At 31.7% G+C, this 17,979-nt stretch overlaps 2 protein-coding genes across 3 annotated transcripts in view; one reads left to right on the top strand and one right to left on the bottom strand.

Moving 5' to 3' along the window:
- LOC125846928 (urease accessory protein D) overlaps positions 1–17,979 on the bottom strand; it is a 586,865-nt gene that overhangs the window by 34,288 nt on the left and 534,598 nt on the right. The gene's annotated exons all lie outside the window — the stretch shown is intronic.
- On the top strand, positions 14,274–15,191 carry LOC125847040 (beta-D-glucosyl crocetin beta-1,6-glucosyltransferase-like). The gene is made up of 2 exons (XM_049526748.1): positions 14,274–14,543; positions 14,670–15,191. The coding sequence occupies exons 1-2, from the start codon at positions 14,274–14,276 to the stop codon at positions 15,189–15,191; spliced, it is 792 nt and encodes a 263-aa protein (XP_049382705.1).

The following is a 17,979-nucleotide window of genomic DNA, read 5'->3' as shown; positions in this document are numbered from 1 at the left end:
ATAGTTTTCATGTTGTATTTTGTATAATGAAACTTGTATTTTTTTATTAGTTTGTATTTATTCCAATAGGGATGCCAAATGAATCTGTAGTTATTTAAGAAGCATATTTGTATTCATGTATTTTTTTCATAGTGTATTTATTTATTTTTGTAACACTCCAGAAATCTTTTGAGCTAAAACTTGAACCATCCTTCGTTGTGAGTAGGATTTTATCGAGGAATTAAAATTTTTAAGTGTTAATTTCACTAGATGTAGCACCTTGAGTTCGAAAAAGAACTGAAATTTTGCAAGTTATGCTTAAGTTATGAGTTTTGGGTCAACTTGAAATGATCATTGTTATGCCGTAATTTTCCTATCTATAGAAAAATCACTCTTTGAAATGTTCTAAGTATAAAACAATTTGAGAAAATACTTAGAAAAAGACTCGCCACTTAATTTTTTAAAGAAATTAAGAAAACTTATAATTTTCAAAGATTTAAACAGAAAAAATCATTTGAAAGTACCAAAGAGGGTTCGGGGTTCAATTCACACTTCGAGAAGGGTTTAAGCATTCGAAATGTCCGCTAACATGCGGTTAACCTGCGACTTGACTAAAATATATTTGACTATTTTTAGAAAAATAATGATTTAACATAAAATAATAATAATAATAATAACTTACAAAATGTTTGATTAACTTTGAGAAAATAATTAAATAAATGACACATTTTATTTTGATTTTTTAGAGAAAAGGATTCAAAATGGAACAATTGACTCGAAATACAAGTGATTACAATATTAATAAAACAAGATTAATTAGAATTTATTTTATTCATTTTGTAATAATAATTTAAACCAATTTAATAAATTAAGGCATAAAAATCATTTTTTAATTAATTGACTAACCTTTTAGAGAAAACGACTAAGTATATATTTTATATATATATATATATATTTATTAATTGGAAAAGTTTTGACTAACATTTTTAAAGTTTATTTAAGAAAAGTATTTTAACTAAAAATAATAATTTTAGAATGAGTATAATATGAATAAGTGAAGAGGCGTTAAAACATATATCTTAAGAATAAAAGGTTTAACTTAATTAGAAAGCATAATTTGATCAACATATTTGATTAATAAAATAAAATAAATATTAAAAGTTAACCAACACAAAGAAAATAACCTATCTTTTGGGAAATCTAATTAAGTTAATTAGAAATTATAAAGTTAGAGTTAAACAACGAACAATAAATAATCATAATTAAATAATTAAAGAGTAAGGAGGAAATGAATTTGGGCCTCCTTTGGGCCAATTTCGCTAGAATTTTGGCCTTTAAACCAATCCCGTTTTTGGTATACAGCTGATGTATATCAGCGTGTGTATAAGCTCTTTTCATGTATCTCTTGCTTCCAAACACCTGTATTTAGCCTTAGCCCCGTATTTTTACATTTTTCAGTTGTATATCGCTGTATAATGAGTGTATACTGCTGTATACAATATGTATACAACCCATATCTTAGGCTTTGAACATTTATGAACTAATTTCCAGCACTATGTTGGGCCTTCGGGATCTGTAATGGCTTCCAAATACATAGGGGGTTGACTCGAGAAAAGGGTAAAATTGAGCCTTTACGACTCTCTCGAAATGCAAGGGAGAACATAGGAGTTCATGTAGAACTCGGACAGATTTCACATGCAACAAAAATGATTAGATAAGGATTAATAATTAATAATGAACAAGTAAAATCAATTTAATTCCTATCAGATAAAGTAATGCTATCAATAAATAAATGTGAACACAACATAATTAGGCTACCCAACGATATGCAATGATGGAGTCCAAATAGACTCGAATTGATGTCACATGCGAGAGATAAATAAATAGGGATTAGTACATTTCCTGGGGCCAATATAACTGACATTCTTTGCAATATAAAACGCAACTAGCAAATTAATAAGAAATGTTAGGCAATGACCAACTTAAACATCAAATGAATCAACACAGTATAGAAATGAAAACCAACCAAACATTCTGGAAACTTTCACAATATAAAATGGGTTAAAAACGAGAACTAGCAATTTTGGGAGGGAAATTATAACTATTGGATATCAAAATATCTTACAATTAGTCATGAAAAAATTCCTACAACAAGATATAAATTCTAAGGGAATTTTCAAGCGGAAATGCTACTGCCTCTAATAACTTAAACTGAAATTAATTACAAACCAAATTAAAAGGCTGATTTTTATATGAAACTCAAGATGCCATATACATGAATCAAAAGCAATATTTTATTTTATTTTACCATTAAGCTAATTTTGAAGAGAAAAGGATAAAGTGAACCGAGAAATATAATGCAAAGATCTATGGCGGTCACTTTCGGATTCGAATGGAAATACGGTACTAAAGGAAGCAACATGTCGAAAAGATTTAGACAAAAACGTAAGTTAGGACTCTTTCCGAATACATCTAGGCATATAAGATGAATCGAACACCTTCATGAATTTGGAATAATATACATAAGACATGAATGACAATGAATGATTATAATGCAGCGATATAGTGAAATCATAAATTATACATATAAGAAAAATGGACTAGTGACTGGAAATTCAAAACGAAAACATGTTCCTTGCTACTTCCGTCCTATTTTCACATATCATAAGATCAGCCCGAACTCAAATAGAACGAATACATAGCTAATTTATCAAATGGAAAGTAAACCAACATGATATAGGAGAAGAGCTGAAGTTACCTCTTTCAGAGCAGCGTTCCAGGACTGAACGAGCTTGAGAGCAGAGACTCTTCAACTATGAAATCTAAATACAACAGTAAGCTAGAAAATCTAAGCGTTGATCTTCTCGGAACTTAGAATCAGAAAGCTAGATATAAAATTCTTAAGATTAAATGTCTATCGTCAAATAATCGAACTCTAAAACATGTCGAAATCCAATTTCCAAACTTGTTCTCCCCACCCAATCACTTGAATGTAAACGATTATTTATAGGGGAAGTTGGGGCAATTTAGGGGGGGAAACTGTTGAGCAAAAATTCAAAACTTTTTGAATTTTTTCCTCTTTTCAAAGGCAAACAGTAGGAAGTATGGAGATTTCTGACAAAAGGGGACGAGGGGACGGGATGAGTGTGGGTCTGCGAATTTCTCACCGGATTTTCTAGGTTTCATTTGCAGCCTTTTGCTTGATGTTCTTGCGTGGAGAAGAAGAAGAAACAGAGTGGGGCGGCTATGTACTGCTGTACATATTGATGTTGCACGCTATGTATGTATTGGTGGATATGGGTTGGGTCTTTTGGAATTGAGAATGGGCTGAAGTTTGGATGAAGAGTTGGTGTTGTATGTGTGCTGTAATGTACTGTTGGGTTGGGAAAATTGAATTGGAAATGGTCCAAAATTGGCCTATTGAATTGGGTTGGGTAATTGGATTTGAGTTGGGCTACGAGGATGGGTCCAAATTGATGAAAAATTGGTTTATGAATTGAGATGGAATAAAGCTGAAAGGGAATTGAAAATTGGCCAATTTGTAACTTTATGACTTTGGGTAAAATTTATATAAGACGAATTAATATAAATTAATCAAGGAGCTTCTTAATCTTAACGAAATAAAATAATTAAATCGATTATAAAATAATTAATTTAATTACAAACTAATTAACGCAAAATCATAACTATAATTTAAACTAAATTAATAAAATATTTAACTAAAGTGTAAAATCTTTTGTGATGATTTTCAAATATTCTTAAAATATACTAATTATATACATAATTAAATAAAACACATATATTATTTAAAAATTATAAAAATGACACAACTATTTAAAATAACTTGCAAACTATATTATTTATTTTTTAATTTTTTTTTGAAATTTCATAAAACTAATTAATTTAACTCATTTGAAATTGAAGAATCTCGATGATTAATCTATAATGTAGAGGTCAAAAATTGGGTGTCAACAATCATAACTCCTAGAACAGGATGAGTTAGATGTGCTACAAGATACCATAGGAAAGACCTTTGAATTATCTTTCCAACGCCGCCGAGTTTGCTAAGTTTCGAGGTCGGATGAGTGAGATATGACCTTTTGAAGTTAGGTTGTCCAGTTAAGAAAAGTCAAAACCGGAAATAGTAAGGGGTATTTTGGTATTTTCCTTACACAATCAGATTTAATTCGTTTTTAGTAAGGTTTTAAGGGTCTAATCCTATTAGGTTCAATTTTATAATCCTAAATACGCCTAGAGTTTTAGTTGAGAGTTCAAGAAGAGAGAAGAGGAGAAAAGAGGAACGGATGGAAGCGTTCGTCGAGATTCTTGCGTGTTGTTACGGATTTTCGCCATGGGTTTAATCCTTAAGAGCTATGTAAGCTTCCATAGTGTTGGGTTTGTTCACCCACACGCCAAACATGTTATTTTCAGCACAAATTTCATTCTTGAAGTTGAAATATTTGAGTTCTTGATGACTTCTTGATAGGTGTTCTTGAAGTTCATTCTAAATCTTGTTGTGTTGGATTTTTGATGATTTCTTGAGATCAAAGTGAATGTTTTAAGGGATGTATTGAGTATATTAGAGTGTACTTAAGTAATTGATTCTAAGTGATTGGGGAAGAAACCGCTCGATTCTAGGCGAGTTAGGGTGAGAAAACGAGCAAAGAAATTCGTTGCATTTTCTGGGTTGGGGCCTGGCGTGTCGCGCCAGCCAGAGCGCCCCAAAGTAAGCTCTGAATCTTAGGTGCTGGCAATCTGCGCCACCCATAGCCCCAGGGTCGCCTGCCCCGTCCAGTTTGTAATCGGTTGCTCCGTTTGAGTTCTTTCGAAGGGTACCTTCGCTCTTTTTCGATGCTAACTACTCTAAGCTACTTCTAAACACCTAAAATCATTCCTAACATGATCATAACCTTGAATTCATAATTCAAATTCAAGGTAGAGTTAAGGGTTAAGTTTTGAGAATTCTTTCGAACATTCTAAGAAAGTCCCTTTGAGTCATTTTGTGGAGTCTTCTGCAACTTCTAGTAACTTGTTTCAAGACTTGAGCAAGTGAGTATGAGAATAAAGAGAATGTATTCATGAGTCTAATTTTTCATCACGAGATCCTTCATATCATGAACCATAACTTTTGAATTTATAATTCACATTCAAGAGAGAGTTAAGAGTAGAGTTCAAGAAAGCTTTTGAGTTCAATTGTGAATCATTTGAGATCCATCATCGATTTTAGTTAAGTTTTGAGGAAGTAAGTAAGAGAAAGAGAAGAGTTGTATACATGAGTTCCATAATGTTTTGTAGACCTACGAGTCAAGTTGTTCATGCCCATAAATTCCGCATGAACTCCAGAAGTTGAGTATTTATGAGAGGAGTAATATCTTCATGTCCTAAGTCTTAAGTATTGAGTGTCTAACCCATTTGAGATTACATTCCTAATCATGGGACTATTGCATGTTACCCATGAAGTCCTTGAGTTGGGTTATTCATGTCCATTATTCCGCATGAACCCTCTGAGTTGAGCATTCTTGAAATTAGTAGTATTATTGAATTTCTTGAGTTCCAAGTATTTGAGTTCTATTTATGGTTATTGAAAACCTTGCATTGAGTCGTTCAAGTCCATAATTCGGCGTGAACCATATTTTAAGAAGTCTTTTACAAATGTTTAAACTTTGTTTTAAGACTTAAGCTTTGAAGTTGAGTAAAGAGTAAAGCTTGAAGTTCATTTCTTCAAAAGTATATGGGGATTAAGTATTCCCAAAGAGATTTAAAATGTTTTCACATTTAAACAAGAAAGGAAAACCTTGATTTCCAAGATAGCCTTTGAGCTAAGTTTTAGAGCACTAATCTCAAATCACAGAAAGAGTATGTTTTCAAAACATAAAGAGCTACTATATTTTGGGAGTAGTATTGAACACCTATATGGAACAGAGTTCATACAACTATCAGCCCTATAAACCATGTAGCCATCATGGGTAAAAAAGGGTCATACTTTTTAGATGAATCCTTTTCACATAGACTAGTGGATCTACTTAGTAGTTCAGGTCCTATACCTTTGGCCGGGTATAAGATGCGCTGATAGCGTGAGGTAGATCGTTGTATTAGTATGAATGAGGGTATGAGACTTCATTCGTGCATTGCACAAGTAGACTTTGAGAGGGAGCATGGTATGTCTTTTATGAATTTATGATTATGAGTTGACATCATGCTTTAAACAGTTTTCCTTTTCTTTATATTGCACTTGTTTTAAACTGCTTTATAATGAAATGAGTTCAATTAAGTATTCATGAGTTGAGTATCACATCTTTGAAGTCGAGTATCTAATCTTTGAGTTGAGTATCTTATTCTTGGGTTGAGTGAGTTAAGAAAAGGTAAGTATGTTTTTTTTTATCAAGATTCAAGCTTATGTTTATGTTTTAGAATTCCCCTTGCATGCTCGTACATTCCATGTACTGAGCCATTTGGCCCGCATCTTCTCATGATGCAGACAGAGGTATTCAGGATCATCAACAGGAGATTCGTTGATACATCCGGGAGTTCGAGTTAGCTATGGTGAGCCTCCTTGTTTCTGGAAGATTTCATTTACTTTTCAGTTTAGTCAGGATGTCGTGGGTCTTGTCCCGACTTCCATCTTTATCAGTTAGAGGCTTCATAAATAGTCAGTATAGTTAAAAAGTTTGTATTATTCATTTATTTTATTAAATATTTTAAAGACTTAAGTTGCCTATTTTATGACAAGTTGAATATATTATTTTTATTCTAAGTTGTTCATTTGAGTTAAAGTTTTGAAAAATTGAGTTTATTGAATTTTATTCAGTTTTAAGCTTTTGCATGCTTAAGTTAGTCTTCCGCTTGTAGTTAGTCAGGATGAGGGTTCGCTTGGGGACCAACAATGGTTCTTGAGTGTCGGCCACGTCCAGGGTGTAGACTCTGGTCGTGACAATTTCTTCAGAATCTTGTATCCTTTCTTAAATCGTATTCATTCCAATATGTATACTATTTGATTTGTATTCATTCTAGTTTTCATGTTGTATTTGTATACTTTTTTTTCCAGAATCTTGTATCCTTTCTTAAATCATATTCATTCTAATATGTATACTATTTGTATTCAGAATCTTATATCCTTTCTTAAATCGTATTCATTCCAATATGTATACTATTTGTATTTGTATTCATTCTAGTTTTCATGTTGTATTTTGTATAATGAAACTTGTATTACTTTATTAGTTTGTATTCATTCCAATAGGTATGTCAAATAGAAAATTACAAAAAAAAAAAACAAACCAACATACAAAAACAAAATAGAAGATTACAAAAAAAAACCTTGAACATACAAAACAAATCCGTAAAATACATAAAAAAAAAAAATGCTTCAAAAGATGCAATGAGATTGTTGTGTAACTCTTTTAAGAGATTTTTTTCAATTTCTGAAAAAAATAAATTAAAAATTGACACCTTTTTGACGAGAGAGAAGCACGATGATGAAAATTGAAAAACTAAAAAAGAGGGAATTGGATGCGAGAGAAAATTTTCAGTATTGAAATATTGTGAAAATTGGAGAGAGAACGTGTTGAGGGATGTAACATTTCGTACTTCGAAAAGTCAACTGGAGATTCGTACAAGTAAAACTTCAATTTTTAGTTTTGGGTCAAATTCAAATGACCATAACTTTTAGCACATGAAGATTTAGGTGGCCCATGAGGTACCAAGTCGAAGGTCTTTGAGTCCTCTTTCCAATGCCGCCAAGTTTGCTAAATTCCGAGTTTGGATGAAGGAGTTATTCTCATTTGAGTGCAACTTGTCTAGTTAAGGCTATTTGTCCATTTTAAGAAGGATATTTTGGTCTTTTCCCTACCCCACTAGACCCAAATGTTTTTTTTCACCCAAATAGGGTTCTAAACTGATTGAGATTCATTTCCATTCATTCCTAAACCCTTAGGGGTCGTTTGGTTGGGAACAAGCTATCCCAAGATTAGTTATCGTGGGGTTAACTATCGTGGGATACCTTGGGATAACTTATCCCATCACTATGATATAAATGGTGAGATAGGTTATCCCAAACATGGCAACCAAACAAGATACAAACATTTTATCCCATCACTATTTATTTTTATCCCTTACACCAAACGACCCCTCAGGGTTGAGAGAATGGTTTCAAAAGGAGAAAAAAGAGAGGTTTCAAGTGTTCATTCAAGGTTTCAGGATTTTCGCCAAGAACTTAGTTCTTTCAAGGTATGTAAGCTTTCATAGTATTGGGTTTGTTCGCCCTCACACAAATTATGTAAACTTGTACCCATGAATTTGTTCTTGAAGTTGATTATGGAGTTCTTGAGTATTTCTTGAGTTTAATTGATAATGGAGGTCTTTGAGTTCTTGAGGTGAGGGTTTTGTGAATGAGTTGAGTCACTTGATATATTTTTGTATGGGTTTCGTTGAAAATATTTTGGGTCTATGAAATTTCGTGAAATTGGATCAGGGAATTTCATTGGGTATGAATTGAATCGAGATTGGGAGAGGAAGAAAAGATCGGGCAAAAATATGCGCCCATGTACGCGTTTCGGAGGCGCTTTAAAATTTCAGTCTCCAGATAGTCACCCCTTCTCCGCGTTGCGGAGAGGATACAAAGTCCTCTGTCTTGAAATTTATTTTGCGACCAAAAATTAAATCTTTCTCCGCGTCGCTCCAGTGCTCTCCAATTCGTGTCTTCGCTCGTCTCTTATTATCAACTATCTAAGCCTTCATAAATCATTGAGAGATCCTATGTCCTAATCGTAGTTCTTAAATTCACCTTTCAAATTAAAGTAAAATTTAGAGAAAACTTTAAGAATGTTCTTTTGAGTCGTTTTGAGAAGTCTTTTGCCATCATTTATAATTTGATTTAAGACTTGAGTAAATGAGTATGAGGATGAGCAGAGTTGAGTTTCCTGTTTCAAAATGACTGTAAGAGAACTAAGTATTCCTAAGTATGTAATACTTTCACATTTAAAACAAGAGAAACACTGATGTCTAAATGAGTATATGAAGAGTCTTGAGCATCACCTCTTTTAAAAGGATCTTTTGAGTAATTATCTCAAATTGAGGAAGAGTTATGTTTTTAAACATATGAGCATGAGGTATATATTATTGGGAGTAGTATTGAGCATCAATATGAGATGAGTTCAGACAACTCACATTCCTCATATACCATGTATGCCAACATAGGTACAAGATCATACTTTTTAGATGAATCCTAAATGCCTTCGGGCAGAGCTTAGTGGATCTACTTAGTTAAGGTGTTTTATACCCCCAACAAGGTATATGATAGTTCTGGTAGCGTGGGCGAGACGTTGTATCATCACATAGCTCATAGTGATGGCTGTCGATTAGAGAATCTCTCAAATAAGAGAAAAAGAGTTTATTATTGTATTTTTATACATTTTGAGGTATTATCTACTAATTTTAAAAGCTTTATATATTGCATATTATTATCATTGCTTTCACATTGAGTTGAGTTGAGTTGAGGTGTGTATGATTTCCCTTTCTATCAGTTTAGTTGTATTTATATGTTTTAGTTTTCCTTTTACATACTCGTACATTCAATGTACTGACGCCATTTGGCCTGCATCGTTTCATGATGCAAATACAGCTGTTCAGGGTCATCAACAGGCGCTCTGTTGATACCACTTGCGTTCCAGCTAGCTTCTGTGAGCCTCATTGCTTTCAAAGGGTTCCACATTTATCTCCCTTTTATTTTGTTAAGATGTCGTGGGTCTTGTCCTGATATCTATCATAGTTATTAGAGGCTTCATGGACAATAGTAGTTGAAGAGTCCTCTTTCATTCCTTTATGAGGTTTTGAGACTTGAAGTGAGTCATTATGTTAAATTGAGTATTTCCAGACATGTATGAGTTTATCTATTATTGAGATTTAGAGTTAATCATTGCTATTGAAACTCTTGTTTTTGTAAAGTAAGTCTTCCGCTTAGTATTGAGCCAGATCAAGGGTTCACTTGGGGATCAGTGATGGTTCTCGAGTGCCGGCCACGTTCAGGGTGTAAACTCGGGGCGTGACAAGAAAATTGAATGAGAGAGAAAGTTCTCGTTTTGTGCTTAAAATGTGGCCTCAAGATGAGTTAAATTAGGAACTAACTTAGGATACCATTAATTTTCTATACAACTAAATTATTGTTCTTTTTTATAATATTTTTAAACTATAATCATTTTCAATAAATAAGTTGCAAATTTTACCTAGTTAGATAATTGTTCCTTTATAAATTATTATCTGCAATATTATCATGATCTAAAGTATACCCTATACGTGACATGACATATAAGACCCCGAGAGGCCTTACACAAGTCACTTGACATACATATACACATAGTAATTGACAAGGTAAATCATTTCATATCAATAAAAGAGTTTCAACATGAAGCGGAAGTCTAACATATATAGTCTTGACAAGCCATCTATTATATCAAAAGGAGTGGTCGGGGCGTAACCGTACATCACATACAATATCCAAAAAGATAAACGACATCAGAAAGCAATAAAGGCGCCATCGACCTCAGGATATGAGGACTCACAAAGTCTTCGAATCTCTATGTGCTCACTAGCCACAAACGGAGGGAGAGGAATCATCAAGCCCTACATTAGTGAAATTAATAATGTAGGCACAAGTATGAATTCGTACATGCATGGAATGTACTAATTTAACTATGAGGGAAATGTAAAAATACATGAAACATGATCATAAGAGGACATAATCGAAATCATAGAATGCATGACCAAACTAAACATAGTAAAATCATTTAAGAAGAGTCGTAAATCATGAACATGGTCAATGCATCTTAAAACATGAGTAAAAGCTTCATAAACCCTTTTGAAGTAAATTAGTTCATTTTGTGATATATTATTAACCAACAATAGACCGTGCGAGCTATAAATGAAATCCAATATAACTCCCACATTGAGAAGAGGGAGTCTACTTACCAAGGTAGAACTCCGTATCAGGTCTAAAGTTGAAAAAATCAAAAGTCATTCTTTAACTCTTTTAATATTATGAAATATGCTATCATAATATATATGCTTAACCCTCACACCATTAAATTGAACCAAATTCAGGTATATAACAATTTACCCAAGGCTTTTACTTTTATATTTTCTCTCTTGTTTTATCAGTAATTCATGAAGCAAATAATGCTTTATTGACAAAGATGTTTATAATTTTCCTATTCCAAATTGTCTTCCTCTATATACTACATTTTTCTTGTGATGTAATTAATAATAACTCCCACAAGGTTGTTATTTTTATGAGAAAAGATCATTGCATTAAAAATTTGCACATGATGAGAATCTACACATATTTTTGAATTATTTGAAGAATCTTGATTTTAACTTTTTAAAATAATATAGAAGTGTTATAATCATAATAATAATAATAATAATACATAAATACAATACACGTTTCCAGAGACTAGTAGGTAAATATAAACATATGAGAAAAATGCTATTCATCTAAAATAATAATAATAATTTCAATAGAGGTCTAAATGTAGTCACTGATAATTCCGCAATATTTTTATACAATACAAACAAAGTAAATTATAATAGAAATCAAATAAAATATTTCAAATCATATAATTTTTTAAACTACTCATAAGTTGCATCATTCACCCATAAGTCTTTTTGAAAGAGTACATTTGCCGATCCAAATTAGCTTGAACAATATGCAATATATCATGAAATTGAATATAAAATTGAATGAATCAGAAAGTGCTACTTGAAATGATATCTACTAGACTATTTATTCTTATTTTTTTAATCTTTATCGAGGAAATGAAAGGTCGAAATAGAAATGTTTAGATATATAAATTTCATAATAAAAATTAAAAATAAGTGAAGTAGTTATTTTTAGAATTTTACAATAAAGAATAGAAATGAATGAAGGAAATAGTAATTTATTTTTATATTATGATAAGTAAACAAAAATATAGAGAAAATTGCCAATAAGAAGAAAGAAAAAAGATAAATATGATCCTTAATCAAAGGGTCACTTGTGTAATATCTAGCTTTGGATGATGTATTGATTAATAAGAAGATATATTTAATTATGGTATTTGAGTATTAATCATTCCGTTAAGTAAGAATCAGAAGTACTTAGAGGTTCTTATTACCACATCGACAACTGCCATACCTATCAAATTAATCAGTATGTTTAAGGAATTTAAGTTATATATATTATGAGTGAAAAGATTTTCGTAGACTAGAAGCAATTTTGGATGTTATAGAACATAGAAGATTGGTTAACTTTTTCAAAGTTATCCGTTAACGATTGTACGGAGAAATTACCTTTTTTTTACATAACATTTATATATATATATATATATATGTTGGGAAAAAGAAGAAGAAAGCCACAAAAAGAATTAAAAACAAAAAGGGAAGGAAATACAATAAAGGATATATATATTTCCCTGTACATAGGTGCATTAGATAAAATCGTAAAACACATTCCATAATAGGAAACATGTCGATCATTAACTTGTATAAATATATATGACCAATGTCATCTATATCCATTCATTCTGCCATTTCACACACTCTTGCTATATAAGTCGAGGATATATATATATATATATATTACAAAATAATCTATTTAATGTAACACTATATTGAGTTAAATAAAAAAATAATAATTAATAAATAATAGTATATCAAAACACATGATTAATATATCGTAACAATTAATCTCTTACTTAGATTCATAACCATGCAACCGCATCCTATTATCATAATACATTGTAAGTGACACTTCCATCGCAGAGCAAACCAACAAGTCTTTTAAAATGTTTTTGAGCCATACTACCTCTTTAGCTGCCTTAGAGGCTACTACATACTCGACTTTCATGGTGAAATCAACAACACATGATATTTGCTTGATTGCTCTCCCAAAGTGAACACATTAACCATGAGGTTGACTTTTTTGGAGTCTTTGTCAGAATGGACATTTGAGTCTGTGTACCTTATCAACACCAGCCCATTCTAATGGTTGACTAGCATGTAATCTCCAGTCCTTTTTAAGTACTTGATTGTATGATTTAATGTTTTCCAATGTTCACGTTTAGGGTTAGATAAAAAAAAATTGCTAATCATGCCTAGCTACAACAAAACAATTGTCAGCATGTAATCTCTAGTCCTTTTCACGTACTTGATTATATGTTTAACTGTTCTCCAGTGTTCTTGTCTAAGGTAAGATTGAAATCTGATAATCATACTCACGACAAAACATATGTCAGTTCTAGTGCACAACGTGAATTGTGTTTTATTTATATATATTTATTTTAATATGATATTACATTATTTTATTTATTATTTCTGATCATTTAAAAAGGTGACATCGCTTTTAAAAAATCCTATATACGCCACTACTCCCACTTATATATAGATGGTTGAACCACATCATTTATAAGAGCTTGGGTCTCTATGTTATATTCAACACCTTACCGTGTGGGGATATCATTTTCTTTCTCTAATGCAATCTGCTCAAACTACTCCTACTACATTGATGCAATGAATTTTCAGAAACTATTCTAATCATGGAAGTTATTTATATTAGAAGTGAAAAGATTTTCTCGTAGACTACTAGCAATTTTGCATGTTATATATAGAAGATTGCTTACCTTTTTCAAAGTTATCAATCAAATTTGTATAGAGAAATTACCTTTTCTACACATAACTTATAGTAGTGAATATATATATATATATATATTATAAAAGGAAGGGGTCACATATATTTCCTTGTACCATAAGAGGAATCATGTTGATCATGATCAAGTATAAATATGACATGAACCATCCATATCCATTCATTCTCCCACTAATCTATAAAAAAAATTTACCAAGTAATGAAGAAAGAGAAGCCCATTTCAGTGTTAATGTTCCCATGGTTAGGTTATGGACATATCTCTCCATTCCTAGAGTTGGCCAACAAACTTAGCCAAAGAAATTTCATTATCCACTTGTGTTCTACAAAGGCAAACCTAACTCCCATTAGGGAAAAACAATATTCATCATCATCAATCAAGCTATTGGAACTCCCTTTGCTAACAACAAATCTCCCTCCTCATCAACATACCACTAATGGTCTCCCACCCCATCTCATGGACACACTCAAACAAGCTTTTGACTCATCAACTCCTCAATTTACCAAAATCTTGATAACCCTCAAACCCGATTTACTCATTTATGATTTTCTTCAGCCATGGGCTCCATTGGTTGCTTCTCAACTCAATATCCCCGCGGTTGAGTTTATTAGTAGTAGCTCCACTATGACTGCTTATATGTGGCATGACTTGTTGAAGAAGCCTAAAGGTATTGAGTTTCCTTTCTCTTCTACTATTTATTATCGCGATTATGAGATGCTTAGTATAGAGAGATCAAAAGCAGTAATACCTGTTGAAAATATTGAGGCAGATAAGAATCGAGTTGGACAAAGCTTTGTTCTTTTCAACCATATTGTTTTGATAAAAAGCTTTAATGAGATTGAAGGAAAGTATAGTAATTATATCACTAGTTTAACTGGGAAAAAACTTGTACCGGTTGGTCCTTTAGTTCAAGAACCTACTCCTGATGATACGAATTCGAATTTAATAAAATGGTTAAACACAAAAGATAAGAGATCAACTGTTTTCGTATCATTTGGAAGCGAATAATTCTTGTCTGAGGAAGATTTGTTAGAAATTGCTTATGGGTTGGAAAGTAGCAAGGTGAATTTCATATGGCCTTTAAGGTTCGCGAAAGAGGAGGTTGAAATTGAAGAGGCATTACCTAAAGGTTTTGTCAATAGGGTAGGGGATAGAGGAAGGGTTTTCAAAGGATGGGCCCCACAAGCAAAAATCTTGGAGCATTCGAGTATTGGTGGCTTTGTGAGTCATTGTGGATGTAGTTCAGTAATGGAAAGCATGAAATACGGGGTTCCAATCATTGCCATGCCCATGCATCTTGATCAACCAATGAATTCTAGGCTTATTGTTGAAGAGGTGGGCATGGCTGTGGAAGTTGTGAGGGACGGGGAGGGAAAGCTTCATTGGAAGGAAGTCGCGGATGTGATCAACCACGTGGTGGTGGAGGAGGGTGGTGAACTCGTAAGGGAAAAGGCGAATCATATGAAGGAAATTATTCGTTCCAAAGGAGATGAAGAGATTGATCAAGTTGCTAAGGAATTGGAAATGCTCCTTAATTCTTAGGTTTATAGATACTATGGATGCTTAATTAATTTGTGTCTTCACTTAATTTTATGCTCTATGAATATTAGGATTATTAATTGGTCATGAAATATATGTACTCTAATCCTCTAATTTAATGTTGAATTGAATGTCTCCTACTTTATTGTTCTATTTTCCTGTTACATTTGCTTGATGCTGCTTTGTGTAATAATTGATGTCGGAAAGAATGAAATTCGATCAAATCCATCAGGAATATCATGACCAATTTTTGCTCTTACTTGTCCCTTTGTTGTAATTGGATGTCCAATAAGTGTCCTTTTGCTTGTAGCAGTATGTGTAAAAAATTGAAAATGAACTTTAGCTATTTGAAACTCTATTTTTTGTTGCATTTATTTGTACATGGCTACACCTTTTATAGAATGACCTTGATCCAAGAGTACTAGACCATTATGAGTATTACTATATATTTTGAACTTAATCAAAACTTCATAACTAGGCAATTATTTTAAAAAACAAAAGAAGAATTGTCACTTAGTTTAAAGAAAATTTTGAAAATTATTTTCAAGTGAATTTTCAAAGAAGAGTTTAGACATTTACGAATTTTGAAACAATGTAGGGCTAAACAAACTTACACAAAAAATCTTAACAAATTTATTGCTTCTTAAAAGAACTTAGGCATTCGAAAAAGGAATCAAGTTAAATTAATACCAAAGCCAAATTAAATTGGACACTTAAATTTATTAAGTTTAAATTTCTCACGGATTGAAATACTTATTCTGAATCCTTATTATCATATAGATGATAAAATTGTTTGAAATCCCTTCCAACTCATTTCATGTGATTTAACACCAAGAGAAAAGTAAAAGGAAATAATAATAAAGAAGATCGTCTGATAAATGAACTTCTTCCTGGCAACAAAAACAACTTTTAGCAGCAATAAAATATGCACATTAACAAAGAGTGCTAAAGTCTTTACCGGCATTACTTAGTTTCCATTGGATCCAATGTCACTATAAGCTTTAGAGACATTTCTAAAGAGTGCTAATTACCTCTAAAAGAACATACTTAACAATAATTAAGCTATTACCGTTAATTAATGTTGCTAAAAATCATTTTTGGTGCGGTGCTCATTTGAGAATTCCACTAAGTTAAATACAAATTTAACCAAATAGAATGTTAAGTAATACAAAAATATACATAAAAAAGACTTAAGGGTAAGAAAATGTTTTAAGCCTTGGGTCGAAAATCTAATATTTGCAATTATATTCTAAACCTATTTCTCTTCGTGTGTCAAGAAAATGTCTTGGCCGGCGGACTCTATGATAATGTTATGTTGGGCTCTGTCCCAACGAGAGATAGCATAAAAGGGAATGAAAGAGTCCAGTGAACTCCGCGGGCAACTTTATGCGAGAGATAGAGAAGAAATAAGGAAACTTTCAAAAATGACTATAGTTTGAAGCTTAATTATAGTTCTATAGTAATACTTTGCATAATTACAAATTATAGCTACATGTTTGGGGGAGGAGAGAGGCGATTGAGACTAGGAGAGGGAGGAGAGAGGCAAGCGAGATCTCGAGAGCTATGAATTATAATTATTTTAAACTATAGTGATTTATCATAAATACATATCACATATTTGCCTCGTGTAATTTTTCTAAGAAACAATTAGTAACAATATTATTGATAATGAGCAGGGGTGGCTCTAAGGCTTGGGCAGTGAGGCCATTGCATTAGGCCCCAAAAATTTGAATGCCCCAAATTTATTTAAATTATTATATTAATTCTGTTATATATTATATAATTTATATAAATAAAATTGTTATTGTATATTTTTTATTATTATTTGCTTGACAGTATTTTATACCAATAAATTCATAAATTCTCATAATTTTTTCGCTCATTATTTGAGATATTTGTTTTAACTTTGAATTTTAAATTTTAGCCTATTTATATAGGAACTAAGTTATATATATAGATAACATAATGATTTTTTTTTCAATTTTTTCTTAAACTGTGTGAACATAAAAGCATTCCTACACAAGTTTCCTTTTTGTTTTAATTTAATATATTATATGAAAATTTTATCACTTAATTTAGATATTCAACAATGAATGCTACTTAATGGAATGAATTATATCATTTAAAAAGAGTTCAATCATTTAAATTGATCAGAAATTTGATGAGAAGGTGTATATATTTTTGTTACTATTCATGCTCAAAACTTCAACTATTATGTTATGTATGTTCTTTTCTTTTTCTTATTTGTGATGATAGCCAAATTAAAATTTCAGTTTGAGTTTTGAGGCTTAACATGGATAATCCACCACTTCATTTTTTGTACTCTTCTTCCCTATTTTTGTGTGTGTGTGAGAAGTTTGTTATTCTATCTTTTAAATGATTAATCTATTGTGTAGAAAATAATTTTTTTTGTTAATGTATAAATTTTATAAAATAAATTTAAGAGCTTTTTAATATAATTTTGCCTTAGCCCATGAAATCTATTGAGCCACCCCTGCTAATGAGTACTATTGAAATAAATGACTAATGAGAAACCAAAATACTTTAGTTTATGGTCTTAAACCAGTAAAGAGAAAGCAAACAGAATATTCACGTAAGGTGATGTGGTAAAATGAGACTTGAATTTAGTATTGTTTGGACAACAAACGTTTAATAATAAAGTTATTTCAGTTTCAAAGGGTTCTTAATTATTAGATAATCAAAACAAAAGTCATTATCTCATGCATTTGAAACCAAATAATCATCATATTGCTGATGGACTCTCTTATCTAATATTAAAATGAGTGGGAGA

This window comes from Solanum stenotomum, chromosome 12 (genome assembly GCF_019186545.1).
Source record: "Solanum stenotomum isolate F172 chromosome 12, ASM1918654v1, whole genome shotgun sequence".
Classification (NCBI taxonomy): domain Eukaryota; kingdom Viridiplantae; phylum Streptophyta; class Magnoliopsida; order Solanales; family Solanaceae; genus Solanum; species Solanum stenotomum.
This window is presented reverse-complemented; position numbering and strand designations above follow the sequence as displayed.

Coding starts and splice junctions, on each gene's coding strand:
- LOC125847040 (XM_049526748.1), top strand. CDS start 14,274: ATGACTGCTTATATGTGGCATGACTTGTTGAAGAAGCCTAAAGGTATT. Junction 14,544..14,669: donor CTGGGAAAAAACTTGTACCG/GTTGGTCCTTTA, acceptor TTCTTGTCTGAG/GAAGATTTGTTAGAAATTGC.